The sequence below is a fragment of the Chelonia mydas genome, chromosome 6 (genome assembly GCF_015237465.2).
Source record: "Chelonia mydas isolate rCheMyd1 chromosome 6, rCheMyd1.pri.v2, whole genome shotgun sequence".
NCBI classification, from domain to species: domain Eukaryota; kingdom Metazoa; phylum Chordata; order Testudines; family Cheloniidae; genus Chelonia; species Chelonia mydas.
The window spans coordinates 62,368,700-62,392,584 of NC_051246.2; the positions used below are offsets into that span (position 1 = coordinate 62,368,700).

At 43.0% G+C, this 23,885-nt stretch overlaps 1 protein-coding gene across 11 annotated transcripts in view; it reads right to left on the minus strand.

Moving 5' to 3' along the window:
* The window catches only part of CELF1 (CUGBP Elav-like family member 1), a 104,071-nt gene that overhangs the window by 35,415 nt on the left and 44,771 nt on the right, over positions 1-23,885 (minus strand). For all 11 annotated transcript variants that reach the window (XM_043548641.1, XM_007054272.4, XM_007054271.4 and 8 more), the window contains 3 exons: positions 12,642-12,829; positions 10,162-10,244; positions 9,639-9,687 (listed from right to left, as the gene is read on the minus strand). In XM_043548641.1, coding sequence (XP_043404576.1) covers positions 9,639-9,687; positions 10,162-10,244; positions 12,642-12,819 — 310 coding nt within the window. In that variant the 5' untranslated portion in view covers positions 12,820-12,829. Of the gene's footprint in view, positions 1-9,638; positions 9,688-10,161; positions 10,245-12,641; positions 12,830-23,885 lie in introns of those variants that run through there.

Below are 23,885 nucleotides of genomic sequence, written 5' to 3' on the forward strand. Positions count from 1 at the left end.
TAATACAGCTAAATGTATACATCTAGGAACAAAGAATGTAGGCCATCCTTATAGGGCAGGGGACTCTATCCTGGGACACAATGGCTCTGAAAAGATTTGGGGGTTGTGGTGGATAATCAGCTGAACATGAGCTCCCCATGTCACACTGTGGCCAAAAGAGTTAATGCAATGTTGACTCTGTCATTTTCTGCATTTACTGGTCTTGTAATAATATGCTGATAGAGTATCTGTGTATAAATAAACAAATTTCCACCATGAAGAATTTATTATTTATACTGCGGTAGCAGCTAGACCCCTCAACCAGTCTGGGATTATACGGGGCTAACCACTGTACAAATATACAGCAAGTGATAACCTCTGCCTTAAAAAGCTATTTAGGCCCCAGTTTCATCTTTTCTCTAAAGCAGACACACCTTATTAGAGGAGATTTTACCTCTATATTTGGCATTGGTGCAACTGCTCCTGGAATACTATGTCCAATTCTAGTGCCCACAATTCAAGAAGGATGTTGATGAATTGGAAAGAGTTCATAGAAGAGTCATGAGAATTATTAAAGGATTAGAAAACATGCCTTACAGTGACAGATTCAAAGAGCTCAATCTATTTACTTTAACAAAGAAAAGGTTAAGGGGTGACTTGATTAGTCTATAAGTATCTACATGGAGAACAAATATTTAATAATGGGCTCTTCAAACTAGCACAGAAAGGTATAACATGATCCAATGACTGGATGTTGAAGCTAGAAACATTCAGACTGAAAATAGTTTTTTTTTTGTTTTTGTTTTTTAAAAACAGTGAGGGTAATTATCCATTGGAACAATTTACCAGGGGTCCTGGTGGAGTCTTCATCACTGGCAATTTTTAAGTCAAGACTGGATGTTCTTCAAAAAGAGATGCTGCTCTGTGAATTATTTTATGGAAGTTCTATGGCCTGTGTTATACAAGAGGACAGACGAGATGATCACAATGGTATCTTCTGACCTTGGAATCTATCACTCTGAGCCCTGGTCTACACTACAGGGTTAGGTTGAATTTAGCCGCGTGAGGTCAATTTTATAATGAATGCGTCTCCACCAGCAACCCCGTTCCGTCGACCTAAGGGGCTCTTAAAATCGACTTCTGTACTCCTCCCCAGCGAGGAGAGTAGCGCTAAAATCGACCTTGCTGGGTCGAATTTGGGGTAGTGAGGATGCAAATCGACGTTATTGGCCTCCAGGAGCTATCCCAGAGTGCTCCAATGTGACCGCTCTGGACAGCGCTTTCAACTCCAATGCACTAGCCGGGTACACAGGAAAAGCCCCCAGAACTTTTGAATTTCATTTCCTGTTTGGTCAGCGTGGCGAACTCAGCAGCACAGGTGTCCATGCAGTCCCCTCAGAATCGCAAATGAGCTCCAGCATGGAGTGAACGGGAGACATTGGATCCGATTGCTGTATGGGGAGAAGAATCTGTGCAGGCCGAACTCCGATCAAAAGAAGAAATGCCAATATATATGCCAAAAATCGCACAGAGCATGATGGATAGAGGCTACAACAGGGACACACAGCAGTGCCACATGAAAGTCAAGGAGCTCAGGCAAGCCTACCAAAAGACAAAGGAGGCAAACGGTCACTCTGGGTCAAAGCCCCATACATGCCACTTCTATGGTCAGCTGCATGGCATTCTAGGGGGGGACCCTACCACTACCCCACCACTGTCCGTGGACACCTACATGGGGGGAGTCTCATGTGACATGGAAGAGGATTTTGTGGATGAGGAAGAAGAGGAGGAGAATGCGCAGCAGGCAAGTGGTGAATGCATTCTCCCTGGCAGCCAGGACCTTTTCATCACCCTGGAGCCAATACCCTCCCAAGGCGGGATCCCCGACCCCGAAGGCGGAGAAGGCACCTCTGGTGAGTGCATATTTGTAACTACAGTATAGGGTTTAAAAGCAACAGTGTTTAATGTTTGATTTACACTGAAGACTTGTGATGCATTTGCGGCCAGTACAGCTACTGGAAAAGTCTGTTAACGTGTCTGGGGATGGAGCGGGAATCCTCCAGGGACATCTCCATGAAGCTCTCCTGGAGGTACTCTGAAAGCCTTTGCAGAAGGTTTCTGGGGAGGGCTGCCTTATTTCGTCCTCCAAGGTAGGACATTTTACCACGCCAAGCCAGTAGCAAGTAGCCTGGAATCATTGTAGCACAAAGCATGGCAGCAAATGGTCCTGGGCTTTGGTCACATTCAAGCAACATTCGGTCTATATCTTTCTGTGTTAGCCTCAGGAGAGCGATATCATTCATGGTCAGCTGGTTGAAATAGGGGACTTTTGGTAAGGGAACAGTAAAAGGACCCCGTTCATGCTGGGCTGTTCGCGCTTGGCTAAAAGGGATCATCCCTGAGAATAGCCACATGGCGGGGTGAGGGGATCATCCCAAATAGCCATGGGGGTGGAGGGGAGGGGAGAAAGAGATGTGTGCTGCACATCCCCCTGAAAACCACAGCCCCTCCTTTTAAATGGCAAACCTAACCGACATTGCTTGCTATGGGAAAGGAGGACGCTGCAGTTTGAAAATATTCTCACGTTATGAAGGTGTTAGAAGCCAAACCCGCGTACCCTTTGGCTTACCACGGCTGCCTGGAAACCGAATTTTGTTGCCCAGCCATGTGTGATGTGTCACCATACCAGCAGGCACTCAATATAAAAGGCAAAATGTGACCTTGTACCTAAAGCACGTGTGCTGTCTGCTGTGAATTGCTTACTTCACTGTGAAAGAGTCTCCCTTTTGTTCTCAGAAATGTATCATCTTAAATTTTACTCTCCCTTTTTATTCCCCATCAGGTGCAAATGTTTCTATGCTCCCCCATCTCCATCCCTGAGGTTATCGCAGATTAGAAGGCGAAAAAAAGCACTCGCGACAACATGGTTTCCGAGCTCATGCAGTCCTCCGGCACTGACAGGGCACAGCTAAATGCATAGAGGCATTCAGTGGCAGAGTCCAGGAAAGCGTTAAGTGAGCGCAATAAGAGGCAGGATGCAATACTGAGGCTAATGGGGGAGCAAACAGACATGCTCAGGCGTCTGGCGGAGCTGCAGGAAAGCCAACAAGAGTACAGACTGCCACTGCATCCACTGTACAACCGCCTGCCCTCCTCCCCAAGTTCCATATCCTTCTCACCCAGAAGCCCAAGAATGCGGGGGGGGGGGGGGGGGAAGGGACCCCCCTCCGGGCACCCAGCCACTCTGCTCCAGAGGATGGCCCAAGCAATAGAAGGCTGTCATTCAAACAGTTTTGATTTGTAGTGTGGCTACAATAAGCAATGTGGCCTTGTCCTTTCTTCCTCCCCTACCCCACCCGGGCTACCTTATCAGTTATCTCCCTTTTTTTTTTTTCCAATTAATAAAGAAAGAATGCATGGTTTCAAAACAATAGTGACTTTATTTCCTTTGCCAGCTGTGATCGAAGTGGGGATGGTGGTTGGCTTACAGGGAATTAAAATCAATGAAGGGGGAGGGTTTGCATCAAGGAGAAACACACACAACTGTCACACCGTAGCCTGGCCAGTCATGAAACTGGTTTTCAGAGCCTCTCTGATGCGCAGCGCATCTACCTGTGCTCTTCTAATCACCCTGGTTTCTGGCTGTTCAAAATTAGCAGCCAGGCAATTCGCCTCAACCTCTCACCCTGCCATAAACATCTCCCCCTTACTCTCACAGATATTATGGAGCACTCAGCACACAGTAATAACAATGGGAATATTGGTTGTGCTGAGGTCTAACTTAGTCAGCAAACAGCGTCAGCGAGCTTTTAAACATCCAAAGGCACATTCTACCACCATTCTGCACTTTCTCAGCCTATAGTTGAATAGCTCCTTACTACTGTCCAGGGTGCCTGTGTATGGCTTTATGAGCCATGGCATTAAGGGGTAGGCTGGGTCCCCAAGGATAACTATAGGCATTTCAACATCCCCAAGCGTTATTTTCTGGTCTGGAAAGTAAGTCCCTTCCTGTAGGTGTTCAAACAAACCAGAGTTCCACTGTATCAACCAGCCGAACTGCCTCCATGATGTCCCAATTGCCACATCCCGTGCTTTCAGGAACATCTGTGTTCATGTCCTCCTCTCAATCGTCCTTGTGCTGCCGTCTCTTAGTCAGGTTCTGCACATACTGCAGTATAATGCGCAAGGTGTTTAAATGCTCGCAACAGCAGTAGTGAGCTGAGCTGGCTCCATGCTTGCCGTGCTATGGCGTCTGCACGGGTAACCCAAGAAAAAAGGCGTGAAATGATTGTCTGCAGTTGCTTTCACGGAGGGAGAGAGGGAAGGAGGGAGGGGAGACTGATGACACGTATCCAATACCACCCGTGACAATGTTTTTGCCACAGCAGGCATTGGGAGCTTAACCCAGAATTCCAATGGGCAGTGGAGACTGCGAGAACTGTGGGATAGCTTCCCACAGTGCACCGCTCCGTGAGTTGATGCTAGCCACGGTAGTGAGGACACACTCCGCTGACTTAATGCGCTTAGTGGGGACATACACAATCGACTGTATAAAATCGACTTCTATAAAAAGCGACCTAATTTCATACTGTAGACATACCCTTAGAGGGCCAGCCAGCTTGTGACATGGGGGAATTGAGCTTCCCCCCCACCCCACACCAAGCCTGGTGAAGAAAGGGCATCTAGCTCCACACTGCACCCCTTACTGTCTACAATTGAACCTATTTATACTGAAAATGTAAATAGAAAAATCACCCCACCAGGATTCTGTTAGGTCCATTTGGTCATATTCTCCATCAAGCAGATTACTTCAAGGTAATTTTGCTTATTTCCCCATACTCCTGTCATGACAGGGGGAGCAACAGCAACCACTGTATAAGCTAAGTTTCGTATGTATCCATTCTAATGTCATTTTAATAAAGACATAGAAAATACCATCCTAGTTCCAACCAGTGCACCATCCAGTTACAATATCCTGTGTGACAGTACCAGATACAGAGGAAGTTGCAAAAAATCTTATAGAGAACAGTTAATCTGCCCAGGGGAAGAAAATTCCCCTAACGTGTCAGTTAGCGGATGGTTTTCAACCTTTTTTCATGTGTGACCCCTAAAAAATTTCAAATGAGCTGAAGACCCCCTGAGGTCTGTGGACCACAGGTTGAAAACCACTTCTTTAAGTCAACAGGGTATGATATTCCTTATGTCTTATTTTTTTTATCCTACCGAATGTAACTGTAGATGCGTTCATTATCTATGTAACTGTCTACTCCTTTTTTGACTCTTACTAAGCTCTTGCACCCAGTAATAACTAATTACAGGAGCTCCATAGGTTATTTATGTATTATGTGAATGCCCCACAAAAAAAACCAAGACCAAAATCATAGACACGTCTCTGTTTGTTTTATCAGTTATAAATTTGTTGGTTTACAGTTTTATCAAATGTCTCCTTGTTTTTGCATTATAAGAGAGGGTAAATACGATTTACTTTCTTGTTACTATTTGTTATTTTATGCACCTCTATCATGTTTCCTCTCATTTACCTCCTCTCCTAACAGTCAATCTTCTTTTCAATTTCTTTCTTAATACAGCAGTCTTTCCATACCTCTAATCAATCTCGTGGTTCATCCGTAAATCTCCTCTATTTCTGCTGTGTCCCTTCGAAGACAGGTGATAAGAATCCAAAATAGTATCCCATATGAGCACATATCATTAATTTATATAGTCATACTGTAATGAGAGCTAATCAGAAGAGTTCACTTTTTTTGCAAAATTTTTATTGAAGTTCAAATTTAACTTTAAATTAAAAAATTCAATTTTCATTCCAGTTTTTGAAAAGGAACAATTTTTAAGGTATTCAAATTTTTTTCATGAACATTTTTATTCAAAAATTCTTTTTTGTTTTCCTGAAAAAAAAATCTGTTTTTAGTTTGGAACTTTTCATTTAAAGACAGAAAATTTTGAAAACCCTCAAATTTCCTTTAAAATTTTCGTATCAAAGGAAAGACCATTTCTGATGAAAAAATTTTCGTTAGAAAAATTCTGAACAGCATTAATTATATTTTTAGTATAATTTTCTGTCTCTCTTTTTGCATCCTAACATTTTGTTTGCTTTCTTCACTGTCACTGTGTAGTGAGTACTATTGAGCTATCTGCCATCACACTGCCCATTTTTTTATGTCATGTACAAATTTTGCTCGCTCATTGCTTACCTGCTTTCCAGACCATATATATATAATACCAAACCTAGTATGGAACCTCAAGGTACCCCACTGTTAACCTTCTGCCACTTTGAAAATTCACCATTCATCCCCAACTCCTTGATTGTTTTTTTGAGAGTTACTAATCCATGGTAGAACTCTCTCTCTGACCTCATGACTAGACACCAATAACTTTCTAAAACATTTACCTTTGGGCCTGAAACAATTTTGTGACAGGACTCTAACCTGATGGTAACTTTGTGTGTGAGAGAGATAGTTTGAGCACACAAAGTTCAGCTGATTTTGTAAATGAGAGAAAAAAATTCATTTCTCATAAAGAAATCATGGCTCCCTTTTTCTGAATCTCTCTAGTGCTGAAACAATGAGCCATTTAAATGTGGCCTGTAACTAGCCATCAGAGCATCTGGTGAAATTTAGTCTTGATTTGATTGAGTTAAACAAAGCCCCTATGTAATCTACTGTGATCTGGACCTACATTTTACAGAAGGGTTCTGCTGCACTCTGGAGGAAATTCTCAAAATTCTGCACAAGCTTCAGAGAATTTTTAAAATGGATGATTTTATTGAGTTAAATATGAAAATGGATAACAATACAGTGGCCTCATGTTATTTACTTTTGCATAGTCACACTGTATTTTGTGCTGTCCTTACATATTCAGTTTATTATATACCACAGATTGTCATTTTTAGGTTAACAATCCATTTAGATGAACAGAGTAGTTCATGTTTCTCAGGGCTATTGTTCCAGGCTGTCTGCAAACAAGCAGAAATCATTGCAGTACATTACATTTTCAAGGCTTTCTTCACAATCACAACGGCCAGAAACATTAAAAAAAAAAAAAAAAAAAAAAAAGGCCCAAAGCTCAGATTCTGGAGCACAATTCTGTGACAAGCTCTGCTGTTATGAAAAATCAGAATACATAGGTTGCTAGTTACAAGCCCTTTAAAAATGCATGTTATGCACAGTACTTTCTACACAGGGTTTGTTACAGAGCTCCCAAAGTGCTCAGCAAAGGAAGGCAGCACTCTGGCTAATTTACACGGCCAGTGAAAGTGTAGGGAAGGCATACCTGGAAAGGTTCAAAGGTGGGAGCTCTGCTCTTATTCACCTGAGTCGTTCCTAACACATACAGGAATGAAGCTCCCTCCTGTGGGCTTTCTATGGTGCTTTAGAAGGATGTTCCAAGCAGCATCCAACCAAATAGTTTCAGATTACAAGATTTTCTCAGGTTCTTGCCAATCAGTTGCAGCCAGCACAGCTGCAAAATCTGAAATTATTCTTTATGGTTTTTCTAGTCACTTTCAGTTACATGAATCTCAGCTGTTACTTTTAACAATGTAGGTTAATTTTCAGACAGAAGTGCTATTTTTAATTGGTTTCCCCATAAACTCTTTGTCCCTGCCTTCAAGGCTCAGCACAACTGCAATATGGCCTACATCTTATACCCTGACTCATGCAAAACCTTCCATAACTCCTACTCTGCAATACTGCCAAGACCTGAAATTCCATTTGTTTTTTATTCTCTCTCTCCAATCCCCATGCCTTTTCCAGGTTGCTCCTAATTTATGTAATGACCTGCCAATCTCAACTGAGTCAGTCGCAAATCCCTCCTCATCCACTCCTTCCATGTCTAGAAGTAGTGAGTTAACTGTGTTTATATATAGAAATAACCCCAACGCCAAGTTACTCCCTTCTCAAGGGTGTCCAATGCATCCTGTCTTCTTTATGTCTGTCTTTTAAATTATAGGCTCTTTGGGGCAAGGATTGTCTTTCCAAGTCTTACAACTACTGTGTGCTCAGTGCTGTATAACAAACAATCAATCAATATACTGGTCCATGAAGACAATAAAATTAGGGTAAGCATAAAAGAATGAAAAAATACTAAACCTTACCCCAATAGAACACGATCTGACATAACGCGTATTTGGATATAAAGCAGTAAAGCATTTCCCCTCCTCCCCCCTCCCTCTCAGGCTTGCGGCAGCATGCTCAGGGGAGGACGGGGAGCGGAGGTGAGCTGGGGCGAGGGGGAGGGCGTAGCAAGTAACCGGGGGCGGGGTAGAGGAACCGCTCCCCGCCCCAGCTCATCTTTGCTCCACCTCCGCCTCCTCCCCCTCCCGAGCGTGCCGCCGCTCCACTTCTCCCCCCTCCCTCTCTCCCTCCAAGGCTTGCCGCAAATCAGCTGTTTGGCGCAGCAAGCCTTGGAGGGAAAGAGGGAGGGGGGAGAAGCAGAGTGGCGGTGGCGTGCTCAGGGGAGGAGGCGGAGTGGAGGTGAGCTGGGGCGGGGAGCTGCTGGTGGGTGCTCTGCATCCACCAATTTTTCTCCGTGGGTGCTCCAGCCCCGGAGCACCCACAGAGTCAGCGCCTATGGCTGTGGCATGTTAAGGGGGCCAGGGGTTTGGATAAGGGGCAGAGAGTCTCAGGGGGCAGTCAGGGGACAGGGAGCAGGGGGGGCTGGATGGGTCGGGGATTCTGAGGGGTCAGTCAGGGGGCGGGAAGTAGGTGGGGGTTGGATAGGGGGTGGGGCCAGGCTGTTTGGGGAGGCACAGCCTTCTCTACCCAGCCCTCCATAGCAAGTTCGATATAACACGGTTTCACGTATAATGTGGTAAGATTTTTTGGCTCCTGAAGACTGTGTTATATCGGGGTAGAGGTGTACAAGATGCTATACTACACATTCTTACCCAAGCCTGTTGAACTACTGTATGTTGTTTTATTGTATTACTTGAGAAAGTCTATGATAATGTAATTAGATTATTGAAACGTAGTTGTACGAGGAACAAAAGACAAAAGTAAGGGGTTACATGCAACCTTAACTCTGGCATTTTCTGCATTTACTGGTCTTGTAATAATATGCTGATGGAGTATCTGTGTATAAATAAACAAATTTCCACCATGAAGAATTTATTATTTATACTGCGATAGCAGCTAGAGACCTCAACCAGTCTGGGAATCATAAGGGGCTAACCACTGTACAAATATACAGCAAGTGATAACCTCTGCCTTAAAAAGCTATTTAGACCAGTTTCATCTTTCTTGTAAAGCAAACACACCTTATTAGAGGAGATTGTGAATCCAACACTAGTTATGGTGGACTTTTCTCAAACCAATCAACCAGCCAAGTACATGGATAATGGTGTCAGGGGTTAAACAACAGGCAAGTGCAGAAAATAACTCACTGAATGCCTTCCCAATTAGTATAACTGTTGTGGGATAAGCAGCAGCAGGAGAGAGAGCATGATTCCAGGAAGTTTAGAAACCTCACCCTTATTTATTTACCCCTTTGTGGGCATAAATTCCTCCCAGCTCTCTAATTCACAAACTTCACCACACACATAGATGCTCTGCTGCCCAGAGACCATTGCAAGAGGGATGGGACCTCTTGAAATTTCCCCATCAACATTAACAATACCCTAAAAACCAGACTTTAGTACAACTTACCATTATTTTTTTCACTGTCAGCTGGTTTCATCTGGATGGGATGGTGCATCTGAAACCCAAAGAAGAGCATCTCAAACTTGATGCATTCACTCTGTACATAGCTGAGTCACATTACCCCACAGGAACCACTAAGAACATGGAGGGGAGCCAACACAGCTATTAGAGAAGGGTGAGACATAACCCCACAGAAATTTCTAGGAAAGGATCCCAAGGAGTGTTCCCTATATCTTTCATACTGATATGCCACCATTCCCCCTGGGTACTTCATTGTGTTCCCCAGATGCAGCGCACACAATTCCCTGCCATCTCTTTCCCCTCAAAACCTCTTGAAAATGCCTTCGAGATCTGCTGCCGTGACTTGCAGCTCAAGGCCCCTCCCTTTGAATTCATGTTCTAAAACAATCATGCAGAAGAGCAAGGCAATGTTTGTACATCAATGAAGCCAAAGAGCTCAGAACACGGGTAAATGGCAGGACAGAAAGACAAGCAGAAAAGATGCTTGAAAGAGCATGCTGCCTCTTACCCCTGGGAGGATCTTCATGTTGTGGAGAGCATTCTGTGCTTCTAGTGCAGCTTTACGGGTATAAAATGTAACAAAACAGCACCCTGCAATGCAAACCCAAAACAAGCAAATCAGGGATATTGAATTCCTGTGTGACAGACTGGGATACACAGTGCAACACTTCTACCCCTCAAACACAAACTCTTTGATAAACACAAGGATCATGGATGGAAACAGATGGCAATAGCTTAATATTGAATCTATTTAGAATAGGACTTCTGCCAAAATAATATTATATAACAGGTGACGTCTTCAATGACTAGGCCTAACAGCCCCTGTATCACACTCAAAGGTTCACAAGAGCTCTCCTCTCATCCCAGCTGGGCTTGCCCAACAATACGTTTCTAGAGACATTCTCATTTTTCCAGTAAGCATGGTATTTTTCTGCCAGTGCAGGTAATTGTTCAATACTGTCATCACCACTCTCAAAGACACCTAGACCAATGAGTGCTAGCTCTTAGCATCACCAGGGTTGAGCCTTTTGTATACAGACTTTTAAATGCTCCACTTATCACTGAGAACAAACAATGAACATTCTCTTTGCCCACTTAATCAGACTTCAGCCTTGGGCATCAACTCTTAAGATGGAATCTTTCTCCACCAGATGGGCTTAGTGTGCAAAGCAATTACACTCAACAGTTCTCAAATGACTGTAGTTATTTATACAAAAAGTTACAACTCCAAAACGTAACCAAAAACGCATAATGCCCCACAGGCTTTTTGTCTGTAAAAGTGGATATAGTTACAAATAGGATAGTTATGAAACACAGACAATAGAGTTCAGCTTTATGAGCAGTCCTTAGCCTCTATTATTTCTGTCTCCCTGAATGCAGCTTGCAGACTACAGAATCCTAGAAGTTAGAGATAGAAAAAATCTAAGTTTTTCTAGTCTGTTCACTCCTCCTTCCTCAACCTCTGGGGGAGTGCAGAATTGAAGGTCTCTGTGTGTTCTCCCTCACTCCAGTTCCTTTCTCCCTCTTCTCTTGTCTTCCCATCAGCACAGGCTCTGGGAGGCATTTGTGATTTAGGACCTGACCACCTCCGTTTCCAAACCTACAACTCTACCCCTTTTCTGTGCAGACTAGGAAGAAATTGCCTGTACTCTTGTGAGAGCATGTGTCATTCAGAGAGGTGTTAAAGAGTAGGTTACTGTATTCTGTTTTGCTAGTCTCAAACAGGTAGCTACTCTAGGGGATGGATATAAGAATTAGAAGTTAAAGATGAAGAGTGAAGCCCTCTTAAGAAGGCCCTCACTCTTACTACTAAGTTTCTTCTCCATTCCCCTGGAGCCAAGACAGGATTGTTCCCTATCTGTTCAGTTTAATTTTAAACATCAACAGCAATTAGGCTCTTGCCACGTCCCGCAGGTGACATTTCCACAACCTAATCAATCTCTACAAGGAAGTTTTTACTGATACTCGGCAAAATTTACCCTTTCAAGAAATTTACCAGAAATATTAAATAAAATGCATATATTAGTCACATGTAAACATCTCATAGCAAATCCCCTCTCTCACAAGCTAAGTGAAAAATGCTTATGGTAGACTACGTAGTTGGCATATACAAAGCATATCTGTGAGGTGCATCTGAACTTTCCTTCTCAAAGTGCTTTACAAACTGTCATTACAGGCATGACTAACCACCTCTGAAATGGAGCTACCCCTGGACTGAAACACAGCAGTTGTTTGACAGTGTACAGAAAGTCTACAAAGCAGTTAAGATAGGAAGAGAAACATATTGTATCCATCTCAACTGCAGGAGAATGTAATTACTTGATATGAAATTTGGCAAGGACATTCGGGTTAGCAACCTCTTAAAAGAGTTCTATGCGATCTTCTTCTGGCACAGATGACCAAGACCAGTAGTTCTCAAACTGGGCGTCGGGACCCCTCCAGGGGTCACGAGGTTATTACATGGGAAGTCACGAGCTATCAGCCTCCACCCCAAACCCCACTTTGCCTCCAGCATTTATAATGGTGCTAAATATATAAAAAAAGTGTTTTTAATTCATAAGGTGGGTCGCACTCAGAGGCTTGCTATGTGAAAGGGGTCACCAGTTCAAAAGTTTGAGAACCACTGACCAAGACTTTTGTTTTGAATCTCATCCAAAGTATTACAGCTCCATTATTACAGTCCTTCAGAAGGGAAATCTAAACCTAACAAATAGGCTACATACCTGAGACATCCATTTCCCTTAGTGGTCTCCCATTTGTCTGATCACCCTAGCCCAATTTACACAATGAGATCACAGACCACAGTACAGCCACATATGAATGCAGATGCACTTATAAAGCACAAAGATCAGGTCTGTGTGTGTATGTATTTGTATATCTACAGTTAACTCCTTGGCATGTGAATAAGCAGAGAGATGAAGCATGACAGAGTGCAAGTGACTATAGCTGGAAACCCAAGTATCAGCTGAGAAGGACAGAAGTGCTCACCTTTGCTCTGAGGAGGGTTTTGGCTCCTGTCCCTCAGGACGTTAATTTCGTAGACAGCACCATACTGTTCAAAGAGTTCTCTCAGATCCTTCTCACACCAGCTCCGTGGAACCTGCCCCACAAACATCTTGATGGCATCTAGGTCAGGTTGATCTGGGTGATCCAGTGTGCCATTCATTTTCTTTGAGCTGCACAGGACAGGGAGGAATTTCTGTTATATCATCACCAGCACCTTGTCTAGATTAATCGTTCTCCCTAGGTACCAACTAATGTTGCAGCTCCTAACAGCCTGCTTATGATGCTGTGGAAAAAGGTCTCTCAACAGCAGTATTTTAAAAGGACTCCTGCACACTCCAAGCAAACTAAGAGAACATTTAGATTTAGCCATCACTCTCACTACAGAGCTCTGGGCTTGGAGACTGTCTCTCCCCTCCTAGCTCCTACAGTATAATCAGCAACCTGGATTTGGGACACCAAAGTCTTTTCAATCTTTTACACAAATGTCATTGCCCATCACTGCAGAACTGGACACAAGGGAAAGCTGGAGTGGGAAGGAGCCAAAAACCTGGTGGTATTAGCAAACTTACTAACAAACTATAAAAATGACTGGGGAGCAAAAAGATTTTTATTTAAATTTGACAATCTACAGGTCCCTCTTAAACTAAAGAAAAGTGACTAGAATGAAGACACTAAAAGTTCCATAAGAGGTTCACATTACAGTAAGAGTCTCATGGGTCCAGAGAACTCTGAACAACATTCTGGGGAAAAAACAAGGTCAGGGTTGTGGCTGAAAATGAACACATTGGTTTTGTACACTATTCGGTCCCAGAGGATGATCAGGTTGATTTATCATTCATCTTGAAGTACCATCATTTTGAGAAAACTAATGGAATAGTACTGAGGGCCCAATTAGGGAGGAGGAATCATTTTTCAGAATACAGTAGACAAGATTTTGAATATGGGGGGTCTTCAACAGGCTTCTAGGTCTTCTCTCAAACAGAACCCCAGCAACTGATAATCCACACAACAATCTGCATTGGTTCCTTATTGTTTAGCTAGTGCAAGATGAGTCTTACTATTAGTATCAAAGACCTTAAATAAGACAGGTTCAGTTTCTCTGGGGGACTGCCTGAAATGATATCCTGCTACAGCAGTGGATATTAGCAGGGTGAAACTGCTGACAATCCCTATGTATAATCTAGAAGCGTGGGGAGAGGGGACTTATGGAATGATTCCCTCCCACACACGGTTGAAGGCCGTGAGTGGCCTTCGGGGCCAGCCTTCTTATTTTAGTTTTTTTACTGTCCTCTTTATTTACTGTACTTCAAGGAAGATAAGTCCAAGGTGATAAAACACCTATTTGTGGTCATGTTCTTCCACGGTGTTTATTAAGAAGTCTTTAAGCACAGGAATTTTTAAAAACAAAATTACCAGTCAAGTTCCATTAAATGTGGACTGGATATTTATTGTGTGTATTCTGGCATCTCTTTCAACTTGCAATGTGCTGGTTCAGACACATAGGAAGACAACTGTTGCCATAAAATGTTCCCACATTCTAAGAAGGGTTTGCACAAGGATGGGAAGCATAATGCTCTTTACTGGGAAAAGGTGACATAATGCCTTTCATTCTGCCAGAACTCCCACTGCAAGGGATTGATGCCTTTCAGAGAATCCAGAAAACCCAATTCCCTTTATTATGGGGTGAACTACACAATGCCAGAATTTTGAGAGGGGAGCAACTGATAGGTATACATTATCCTGTAGCAGCTGGTCCCAGCTCTGGTGTCACTCCCATGAGAAGCTCCAAGAGGGCAGCATGTCTCCTGGTAGCTAAATCCACATAGTCATGATATGACTTCAGAAACAGTTCAAAGATCTTTCAATTCCTGTCTAAAAGAGAGCAGTCCAAAGCCATTCAGAAGGAAGGAATCTTAGTCTCCTAACACTGCACTTCAGTCACTGGTTTCAGAGCATCAGTACAGTGATTTGTACTGGATTCTGTAAGGAGTGCCACCAAATAGCTCTACCCCAAAGGGGTTAACTGATTTCAGAGGGAATGAAGATGCATTCTGAGCAGGAGAAAAAACTGTAAACAACTTCCAGAATCTCTTTTAGAATGCAGCTCTGAGACTGTCCTGCCCTTTCACCTTTTCCTCCAAGGGCAGTAGTTAGGTAGCAAAGAAACGTCTAAAGAGGCAATCCTAAGCTAAGAGCATAAGCAAAAAAGCAGATATGAATATACAAAATACTTACACAGGACTGGTATTCAAGGAACAATGGTCCACCATCATCTCTGGGAGGAAATCCAACTTAAATGCAGCCATCACCTCTGTCTGCCACAAACCACTAACACTAAATCAACGTACTGTCTAACCCCCAAACAAAAAACTCCACTTCCTAGAGTCCTGCAGGTCTTAACACACCAAGCCACACAAAAAACAAACTACAGAAACAGGAGCTCAGGGAGACCAGCAACAGACATCAGAGAAATAGGCTGGACTGGAAAAGGGACATGGAGTCGTGGATTAAAAGGGGGATGTGACCATGTGAAGGGAGGCTCAGCTCACTACACAATGAAAGTGCTGATGCATTGGGCTTGTTTTGTGCAATTTTCCCTGGCGAAGCAGTACTGAGTGCTCTGTCAGATAAACAGAGTGTCAGATCAATGAAGATAGCAGTGGTTGACAGAGCAGAAGGAACACAAACTCTAACCTCACAGCCTTCAACAAACTCTTCACCCCCAAAAATGCCAGCCCTAGGCCTTGAGGTCCACTAATAGATAGGTCCTGAACCAAGACTCTGTTCCAGCACCTGAGTGTTGATACCTCACAGGGTCAACACAAACCAAGGTGTGGCTGCTGTCTTTTGTCACAATGAGTTCTAGTAGCTTGCTGCTACAAGGAGGCTTGATCACTCAAAACCTCCTTATATATGAAGGAGTGCCTGCTCCAACGACTCTCCCTCTATTATGGGCCAAAACACATGCAGTCTCACACAATAAAAATAATACTTGGCACATATATGCAGAGTACATGAAATTGAGGGCAAGAACAGGAGAAAGTGTCTGGTGGTCATTGCAGGGAACAGAGTCAACACTCTTGGATTCTATACTGACCAATGCTATGGATTCATTGAGTCCTCTTGGTAAAGTCGGTTGATCACGGTGCACCAGCTTCCTTATAATTAAAACAAGGACAATACATGCTGACCTACTGAGGTTGAGAGGTTTATATGTTTGTAATGCGCTTTGAGATTCTGGAGAGAAAGATGTTACAGATATGCACAGAACTACTACAAACAGGAAGACAAAGGACCCCAGCATTCAACATGCTGGGAAAACCAACCAGCAACTAACCTGAATGGAAAGGACATTTAAAACCAAGTATTCACCAATACTACACAAGAAACAATTGCACTCCATTACTGTGTTAATTGCACTCCATTACTGCTGTCCCCTAACACCTTGCAAGGATCACACCACTCTGTGAAATGATGAAAAAAGAAATGGTCTCAGATACATCAGTTTCCTTGTTTGGGAACTGCAGACTTCACATTACCTTACACTCAAACAAAACTGCTCTCTAAAGTTTGCCTCACTTTTGAGACCAGGAAGCTCTGCAGAAAATAATGTGGTTACACAAGGGGAAGATGTAGTGGTGATTCCTTCCAAGGTTTATGTAGTTCTGTAGCTTTGCGGTGCAGATTCCAGGTCTTACCAGCCAAGGGATAGCAGAACACCATCAGAACAAAATACTTCCATCCAGCCTTCCCAAGCAGCACTGCCTGGCCTTACAGTTGAGCACAGGATGGAGGGGAGCTGTTCTGGCAACAGATTCTCCTGGAAGATGGATTTTACAAGGGGTACTGAGATTACTGAGAACATTTCACAGGAGGAGTTTGATAATCATTATGGGTGTCTCCTGCCATGCCTTCCTACTCTTCTTTCCCAAAAGAAAGTCTGGCTTCATTCTACTGAACATAAAACAGATAACAGTTTAAAGGCAAACTAGTTTTAAATCCCCTCATTGGCTCCCTAATGATTTCCATGTCAAGTTTAGATTTTTTGGTCTTACCTTCCAGGTTTTGCACAATTCTGCTTCTCCCTATGTGCCAGTTCTAACTCTCTTTACTCCCACTCACACCTTTCAATCCACCCAAATCTCCCTCCTAGTATTCTTCTTCCTCGCTCAAACTTGGTCTACACTACGAATTAGGTCAACCTAAATTGACCTTCATCAACCTAGTTGTGCATGTGTATACAGTACACCAAAATTTGTCTCTCGCTGATGTAAGCGCCCGGTTACAGCAAAATGGTAACAATTCCTCCTTGACCAACACAGAACCATTGTCAACCTACTTAGGTCAATGCAGGACAAGTGTAGACGCTACATTACTTGTGTCAACCCTAACAGTCCAGCAGCAACTATTGCATAATGTCCCTGTGACAGTGACCTCTCAGGTCACAATTTTGATCTCCACTGCCCAGCGGTCACAGAGACCAGAAGATTGCCCCACCACCAACCTTTAAAACCCCTCGTATGTTTTTGAAATGCCTTTTCCTGATTGCCCACCTTGGTGAGCACACCTACCAGCTCACCTTTGTTGTGTGTATCCGACCATGCCAGCTCCATGGATGCACAGAGCTAATACACACGCTCCTGCCTGGAGCAGGCAAAAAGTCATGGATATCCTCATTCTGTGGGGGACAAGAGGCTGTGCAAGGACAAGTATGGAGCAGCCATAGAAATATCAACATCTACTTGCATATTGCATGTGGGATGCTGAAACTCGGGCATTACAGGGATGAACAACAGTGCTGCAGGAAAGCAAAGGAACTTCACCTGACATGCCTGAATGTAAGGGAGGGCAACAGGAAATCTGCTGTTGCTCCAGAGATCTGCCACTTCTACAACAAACAGCATGTCATACTTGGAAGTGATCCCACCAGCATCCCACTTTCCACTCTGGACACTTCTCAGGAACCTAAAGCAGAGACAGCAAGATGGGCGAGGGGGCGCTGTGCAGGACTCAAACCATGCCACAAGCTGTCTGAAACTCTGCCAGAGACCAGCCAGTTCTATCAGGTGAACATAGATGAGCCTAAAGAACAGGAAAGCTTATGCTCTCATAAATTTGTTAGTCTCTAAGGTACCACAAGTACTCCTGTTCTTTTTGCAGAATACAGACTAACACGGCTGCTACTCTGAAACCTGTCATAGATGAGCCTGCTGATGAAGGGGAATGGAGCTTGGGCAAGTGTGTACGTGCATTATTCCTGATAATCATTTTTTACCTTTTCGGTGCCTGAAACCTCATCTCTCCTGCCCTTCTTCCCCATTTAAAAATGGTACCCATCCCATATCCAGGGTTAGAGGGCATTGATTTATGTTTGATTACTTTAATGGTATAATGTTAGAAAATAAAATATTAAGACAACATATTCAAAAAAGCAGTATGATAGTCCAATTATACCATCCATATCAGATCAGCGTCTGGTGATTGGGTAGAGGTAGAACAGACAGAGGTAGAGTTGCATCCGCTTTTAAATTCTTTGGTTTCTTGGGCGAGGCAGAGGGAGCCATGCCAAGCACTTGGTTTATCTGAATAGGGATGTTCCTTTTATCCTCTTGAGCGATCTCAATGGAAATTTCATTGAGATACTCTGCAATACTTTCCCGAATTTCGAGGTGTGGCAGCCTTGTTTCCACCCCCTATGATATGAAGCTTTCCCTTGCCACTCTGCAATGAGTTTGGTTGGCACCACTGCAGTAAACAGACTAGTAGAATTAGGGCCCAGGTGACTTCAGGATGCCAGTAGAAGATGGGTTTTCTGTGCCTTTGTCACCCCCAGGAATTGGATATCAGCCAATATCACTACTGCCTGTAAGAATATTGCCAATATTCACTGCACTTTTCCTATTCCTATACCAAGGGGTCCCCAGGGTTTAAAGCTTCCATGGAACAGAATCCACTCCCACCCCACACTAGCGTAGGCCATATTCACCATGGTTTGAATTGCAGAGCAGTGCTATAGTGAGGCACTCCAAAGCTAAAGTGACAATTAGCATTTCTTATTAAAGGTATTTATGGGAATAATGTAATGGAGTTTTGAATCCTTCCCTTTTCATTGTGACTGTAAATCAAATGGCGTGTCTGTCTGCTTTAATTGCCCCTCCAGGCCTGATGAATATCTGACAGAGATCAAGAAGAGAAAGAAGAGGTCTAGGGAGGATATGTTCTGCAATATCCTCCAATCCTCTATGGCCTTGGACCATAAACACAGGCCATGGAAGGGCCACAGGACCATGACTATAGGGAAGGACCAAGAATAGAGAGAGCAGTTGCTGCAGCAGAGGGCACGCAGGAGCATCAAGAAATCCACCAGGAAATCATGGGTTTGCTCAGGCAACAAACTCAGATGCTGTAGAGCAGTATCGACACAAACACTCCAGACTCAGCAGCTTTTCCAGTCCTTGGAAAACTCCATGGTCAGTGCATCCTACACTCCGCAACACAACAGGTGGCAGCATGATGTACATCCTTACCCCTACCAAGCCACATCAGGAGAAAACAAAAACCAGAGCAACACATATACTGACATGCAAAAACTACAGGATCAGCCACAACATACTACACTGTAGTAAGTTTTACATACATGAACATGAATGTCCACTGTTTACTTCCATTTATACTTGAGGTTTTAAAGTATGGTTAAGCCCTTTCATTAAACAGATTTTTATCGAAAAATTCCCAGGTTTTACAAAAAGTGTTATTCAGTTTTTTCTGATTTTCATCCTACTTTTGTATCATTCAAAATATATTTAAAAATACCATTTTATTAGGAAAATACAATACGTTAGTTGAGATATATGTATTACAAGAATACATTAGTCTGGGCATATATGCAAAGCTGCCTGTTGAAGTAAGGCTATGTATTAGTCTAGAAGATACACACAACAAACAAACAAGCACACACGCAAGCTATGAAGTGCGTATACATCTGAACATACTAATGAATCTCAAGCCTACCATGTACACATTTCAAGCTGCTGGCAGATAACTGTTTAAAGATTTGACACACTAAAATGGAAAGAAAACGAAAATCTGTACCAGAACACGTTTCAGAACACAAGTATTAAAAAGTTTAAAAAAAAACAAAAACAGGTGAAAAGGATGAAGTTGAATGTATGCGCTGCAAATGGTGTGGTCAAATTATTAAATGTAAATATTTATAGGCTAATAGTTCTAAGTCTACAACAGTAAACTGTTTATTGAAATGAAAAGTTTTATTTAGGGATTAGATATATTTTCTTAAACTCAGAGGTGACATTGTGTTTTGAGTTCTGTTTTAGTTCTGCAGCAAACCAGATTGATGAACGGAATTCTAAGCATTAATCTACTGAACACCTTTTCCCCCCGGTCTTTCCATCCACCAAAATAAACCCAAATTTTTCCCCCGAAAAATTAATAGTTTTTTGCATTGATTTTCACTTGTTTTTGTTGTTGTGGTAATAAACACTGATAAAGTCCCAGGAAAAATTAAATAAAAACTGAAAACAAAGGGCCGTAAGCATGGTTTACCCTGTTACAGCGTTGCTAAATGGTTTTTACCTTGTATGTTTGTTTGCACTTTAATTTTGTTGCTGTTTCTTTGAACAAAATTAAGTTGTATTTTTGGAAACTCAAATTATCTTTGTTAGTTTACACCACACTTTACAAAATTCAGCAGAAGGAAATAACCCACCCATATTCAATCACCGTATACATGAGACACACTATTCCATAGAAGCATCAGACAACACTACTATGGTTGACCGTTAAAATGGCCTTTTCAGGCCTCCCTCAACCATATAGCTCCACAGTTGGCTCTTCTAATAGACCTTGTGTCTGGCTGTTCAAATTCAGCAGACAGTCCACTTTGCTGCTTCACCCTGGCAGTAGCTTTTCCCCCTTCACCTCAGAGGTATTATGCAGTACACAACATGCAGCTATAATGATGGGCATGTTTGCCTCACTGAGATCCAATCTAGTGAGTAAACAGTGCCAGCAACTCCTCAATCTACCAAAAGCAAAAAATCTACCAAATCTCTTTGGTGCTGTCAAGGTGGCCAATATGTGGCTTCGTGAACTAGGGGAGCAAGGCATAGGCTCGGTCTCTCAAAATTACTACTGGCATTTCAACATTGCCAATGGTAATGTGCCAGTCAGGGAAAAATGTCCCTGCCTGCAGCTTTCTGAAAAGTCCTACGTCCTTAAAGATGTGAGCATCATCTACCTTCCTTGACCAGCCCAGATTGATATCAACAAAGCTTCTCCAGTGAGCCACTAGCATTTGCGTAACTATTGAAAAGTATCACTTTCCATTGATGTACTTGGTGGCAGGGTTAGGTGGTGCCAGAACAGAAATATGTGGATTATCGCTTCACCACAGTTCAAAAAGCCCACTGCTGCAAATCCATCCCCTATTTTCTGCACCTTACTGAGAGTCATAGTCTTACACAGCAGACGACACTTAATGGACTTACATTCTTAGATGACAATGGCTTTGATTTTCCAACTCCACAGATTGCCCACTAAGCAACAGCAATCCAGAACTGCAAGCTCCACAGTGTGATCACCACTTGTGTTTCCACTGTCAACAAAGCCTTCATTTTGGTGTCCCTGCACTGGAAGTGTGAGCAAGTTTGGCACAAATATCCAGAACATGGCCTTGTGGCTGCAGACGTTTGGATGCCATCCTCGTCATCCCAAACCTGCATTATGATGCGATTTCACCAATCTGGGCCTGAGAAACAAGCTCTGAAATGGCAATCAACTGTGTGGAGCTGCTCCATGAATGTCAGCAGCAACCTTGCATCTTTTTTTACTGTGTCCATCAGCATCCAGTTATCGTGCTTAAACATCTCTGCATCTTCCTCCTCACAGTCCCAGTTGTAGTAGTACTCATTCAAGTTTTGCGAATACAGGAGAACTATGTGGCCTGTATTAGCAACACTCATGAGAATTGCACTGAGCTGTGGGAGTTTTAAAAAACAGTGCAAAAAGTATGGAATGGGGAAAGCATTATGGGATGGAGAAGTGGCATGATATGGACTTGACCTCTAGCTCCCAGAAATCCCGAAGCCAATCAGCGGTATTCCATAAGAACACTGCGAAAACGTCCCACAAGGCATTGAGCCAGATAGTGGCATGGGGCACAATGGAATACTCACCCATGGTGCACCACATTTTACCCCAACACAACCACTCATAGGGTGTACGCACAGCACTGATGCAAGCACCCAAGTATGCATGCCCTCGAGTGATATACTACAGTCAATGGCTGTACCATGATGGAACTTGCATTGATTGAACTTGCTAGTGTAGAGATGGCCTCACGTTCATCCCTTCTGCCATGTTGCTCCTCATAACTAGAGCAGTTTCCTTCTTAATTTGAATCCTACCTTCAAACAAAGTTCCTGATAAAGCCTTTCAATGAAAACTGCTTGACACTTGGGAAAAATGCTTAGGCCTGAGAGTGGATTTTTACTTAGCAAGCTGTATATCACCACCCAATCTACACTGTAAGCCCCTTGGGACAAGGATCATTGTATTCTAGGCATTGTACAGAGTCAAGCACAATACCATCTTTAAAATTATAACACTCCATCCAGGGTGTAAAAATGTGATGTCACTATTTAAAAAAAATAATTAAAAAATTATTTACAAAACAGGAATGCCACCTGCCTAGCTACTGGCAATTTGTGGGGAAAAAAAGTGCTGTGCAGTATTTTAGTACACAAGAGAACAGAGAAAATTTCAGAGATTTACGGCAATTTCTACTGACTACTGATCTTGCATTATTAGTAAGAGCTTTAGATCCTTGTGTTTGATTTCACCTGTTGTAATGTGTGAAGTGTCAGTTGCATGATTGCATTTGATAGGCCACAGATGCCTAGAGATCTGTGTTCTGGGCATTGGCTTGCACATAAATTGGAGTAGAGAAGTGGTGGATGTCAGGAAGCCAGCTGATGAAGATTGGAAGGTGCAGTAGAGGCCCAGATAAGGGCAAGTGCACTCAGCATCTCTGGGCACATTACTATTGGAGAAGAGAATGTTGGTAAAACTCTGCTAAAGTAGCAGCGTCCATGGGCAGGTCTTCACTACCAGGTTAAGTCGACCTAAGTTACGCAACTTCAGCTATGTGGATAACGTAGCTGGAGTCAACATAGCTTAGGTCGATTTACTACACCGCGCTGGGTCAGCGGGAGAAACTCTCCCGTCGACTTACCTTATGCTTCTTGTTCCGATGGAATACAAGAGTCGACAGGAGAGCGATCTGCAGTCGATTTAGTGGGTCTTCACTAGACCCGCTTAATCGACCCCCGATGGATCGATTGCCACAGCATCATCCATGGTAAGTGTAGGAATGCCCTTAGGCTGCAAGTGGGAGACATTTAACATATTTTAGGTGAGGCATAGAGGTCGGCGGGAGGTAATGTCTATGGCCTGAGCTTGTGCTGATACAAAGCACCGTAGGAGGGTTCCATTTTGTTTACTAATGGGAGAGGGGAGGGTAGCGTTCCTCTTTTGGGTGTTTCTCATTAGTTGGAAGGAAGCTGTATCAGTTTTTGGAATTATACCCATTGTAACAGTCAGACCTGTTCTTTATCTAGGACAAAAAAGTGGGAGAGAAACTAAACTAATGAGTAGAACCCTGCATGGATACAAAATTTGCATCCTCATCTAATCCACGATCCACAAACATGGTCCACGGATATCTGCGGATATAAAAGCGGATATCAGCAGATTTGCAGGGCTCTACTAATGAGCCTGATAAACAGCCTTTTGGCATGCTCTGATGCCAAAATCCTGCTGATTTTCAGTTTCCTGGTAAGGGTATGTCCTGTTCTTTGTTGCTGTTGGGAGAGTAAATTAGATAATTTGACTATAAATATATGCCTAAACTTGGTCTTGAAACATGACAAGACTTTGACATAAGAAATCCCATCTACTTTAGGATAGGCCCCACGTAATCCATGATTCCACAGCAGAATCTCAGCTTTCATTTATAATGTTGTTTCCAGCTTTTGCTGTTGTGAAGAAAACCTTGAAAATGTAAACTTATGCACTGATTTCTTCCTGTATCTGCAGACAACCTGAAAATAGTAGTCTGAGAGGTATGAATTGTCCAATTCAGTTCAATGGACTGTTAACTCTGAAACCTAAAGATAATAATATACTTGTCAACACTGAACTATGTCA